The sequence below is a fragment of the Chrysochloris asiatica genome, unplaced genomic scaffold (assembly GCF_000296735.1).
Source record: "Chrysochloris asiatica unplaced genomic scaffold, ChrAsi1.0 scaffold00566, whole genome shotgun sequence".
Lineage (NCBI taxonomy): Eukaryota > Metazoa > Chordata > Mammalia > Afrosoricida > Chrysochloridae > Chrysochloris > Chrysochloris asiatica.
Genome location: NW_006409084.1, coordinates 484,187 through 487,105, shown reverse-complemented (window position 1 = coordinate 487,105; position 2,919 = coordinate 484,187). Strand labels below are relative to the sequence as shown.

The window sequence follows — 2,919 nt, the reverse complement described above, 5'->3', positions numbered from 1 at the left end:
GAAGTCTTACACATTGACGACAATGGTAGTCGTCGTCCTAGATGAATCTTGAGACACTTCAGTAAAAACACATGCACGTTCACTGTGTTGGTAATGCTGTCATGTGACAACGTTTGTTTCCAACACGATAACTGACTTTTGTTTTCTTGTCTCCTTTTTGAAAATGGAGTAGTTTGCAGAGGACACCAATGGTTTACAATTACACTACGTGTTTTTAACAGAATTGGTGCAATCAAGAACCTGAGTGAATGTTCTGAAGGCAACCAGTGTGGGAAAATGTCCATTCCGATTCCTGGTCTTTCTGTGCACCAAGTAGATTCCACAGAAGTAGATCCTTTTGAATGTTGTGAGTATGGAGAAGCCTTCCTGGATCAATCCCTAGAGAACAATCGTAGTAGAGCTCACACTGGAAGCAGTACCTGTCAGTGTCCGCACTGTGGAAAAGACTGCAGGTGTCCTTCTCACCTGACCACTCCAGTGAGCACTCATGGTGGGAAAAATATTCATAAATGTAAGATAAGTGGAGATAGGCCGCATGAATATACGGAGTGTGGGAAAGCCTCTGGTGAGGCGACATTTCTCCCTGTACTTGTAGGAACTCACAGTGCACAGAGGCCATTTGAATGTGAAGAGTGTAGGAAATCCTTTAGGGATTCCTCACAGCAGAGTCGACATTTGCAAACTCACAGTGGAGACAGGCTCTATGAATGTAATCAATGTGAGAAAGAGTGTAGCTGCCCCTCAAGGCTCACGAGACATAAAACAGTCCATAGTGCAAAGAGGGCTTATGAATGTAAGGAGTGTGGGAAAGCCTTTAGAACAACTTCACAACTTACAACACATAGAGGAATTCACAGTGCGGAGAGGCCCTATGAATGTAAGGAGTGTGGGAAAGGCTTTGTAACACCCTCAAGACTCAGAACACATACAGTAATTCACAGTGGAGAGAGGCCCTATGAATGTAAAGAATGTGGAAAAGCCTTTAGAACAACCGCACATCTTACAGCACATAGAATAATCCACAGTGGAGAGAAGCCTTATGAATGTAAGGAGTGTGGGAAAACCTTTAGCAGAACCTCACACCTTAAAACACATGAAATAATACACAGTGCAGAGAGGCCCTATGAATGTAAGGAATGTGGGAAAGGCTTTCTAACACCCTCAAACCTCAGAAGACATACAATAATCCACAGTGGAGAGAGGCCCTATGAATGTAAAGAATGTGGAAAAGCCTTTGTCACAACCTCACATCTTACAGCACATAGAATAATCCACAGTGGAGAGAAGCCTTATGAATGTAAGGAGTGTGGGAAAACCTTTAAAAGCACCTCACACCTTAAAATACATAGAATAATCCACAGTGCAGAGAGGCCCTATGAATGTAAGGAGTGTGGGAAAGCGTTTAGAACAACTTCACACCTTAGAAGACATAGAAGAATCCACAGTGCAGAGAGCCTCTGTGAATGTAAGGAGTGTGGGAAAGCATTTAGAACAACTGGACACCTTAGAAGACATAGAAGAATCCACAGTGCAGACAGGCCCTATGAATGTAAGGAGTGTGGGAAAGCCTTTAGAAGAACTGCACACCTTAGAAGACATAGAAGAATCCACAGTGTAGAGAGGCCCTATGAATGTGTGGAGTGTTGCAAAGCCTTTAGTCAGGCCTCAAGCCTCATACAACATAGAAGAATCCACAGTGGAGAGAGGCCCTATGAATGTACAGAGTGTGGGAAAGCCTTTAGGACAACTGCACACCTTAGCAGACATAGAAGAATCCACAGTGGAGAGAAGCCCTATGAATGTACGGAGTGTGGGAAAGCCTTTAGAAGAACTGCACACCTTAGCAGACATAGAAGAATCCACAGTGGAGAGAAGCCCTGTGAATGTACGGAGTGTGGGAAAGCCTTTAGTCAGACCTCAAGCCTCACACAACATAGAAGAATCCACAGTGGAGAGAGGCCTTATTATTGGAAAGAATGTGGAAAAACCTTTGCTTGTGCCTCTTCCCTCAGTTTACATAAGCGAATTCAAAGTGGAGAGAGACCTTAAGAATGTAAGCAGTGTGGGAAAGCCTTTACAAGAGCCTCAGCCCTTACTGTACATAGAAGAATCCACAGTGGAGAGACCCTAAGACTATAAGGAATCAGGGGAAAGGGTTACGCATTTCTCAAGTTTCAGATCACATAGAAATCACAGTGGAGAAAGACCCTATGAAAGTAAGGAATGTGATGGTGGTGGTGGTTATGTGCTGTGGAGTCGGTTCCGACTTAAAGGGATCCTGTACAGGGTTTCCGAGGCTGGAAATCTTTATGGGAGCAGAAAGCCTCATCATGTGGGGAAATGTTAAATCATTGCTTAACCCTCCTTTCACATAAAGAGTACACAGTGGAGGGAAACCATGTGAATGTTAGGAGTGTGGGAAAGCCTTCAGGTTTGCCTCACAAGACAGTACACACAAGTGATTCCATAATGTAGAGAGGCCCTATGAATGAATGTCAGGAGTGTGAGAAAGCATTTATTCAGGCCTTGCACAGTTCTACTCTGACACCAAAAAAGGCATTGTGAGTGGGATCTACTTATGAAAAATCCTCCACTGAGAACCCTGTGAGCACAGTTCTACTCTGACACACATGAGGCACCATGAGTGGGATCTACTCATGAGAAACCATCCACTGAGAACCCTGTAGAGCACAGTTCTACTCTGACACAAAAAAAGGCACCGTGAGTGGGATCTACTTGTGAAAAATCATCCACTGAGATCCCTGTGAGCACAGTTCTACTCTGACACACATGGGGGCACCATGAGTGGGATCTACTTATGAAAAATCATCCACTGAGAACCCTGTGAGCACAGTTCTACTCTGACACACACGGGGCACCATGAGTGGGAATCTACATATGAAAAACTATCCACTGAAA

At 44.2% G+C, this 2,919-nt stretch overlaps 1 protein-coding gene across 1 annotated transcript in view; it reads left to right on the top strand.

Moving 5' to 3' along the window:
- Positions 1-2,919, top strand: part of LOC102817259 (zinc finger protein 571-like) — a 12,766-nt gene that overhangs the window by 2,149 nt on the left and 7,698 nt on the right. Inside the window, exon 2 of the mRNA XM_006877714.1 lies at positions 596-1,528. Within this exon, the coding sequence (XP_006877776.1) occupies positions 596-1,528 (933 nt within the window). The remainder of the gene's footprint in view (positions 1-595; positions 1,529-2,919) is intronic.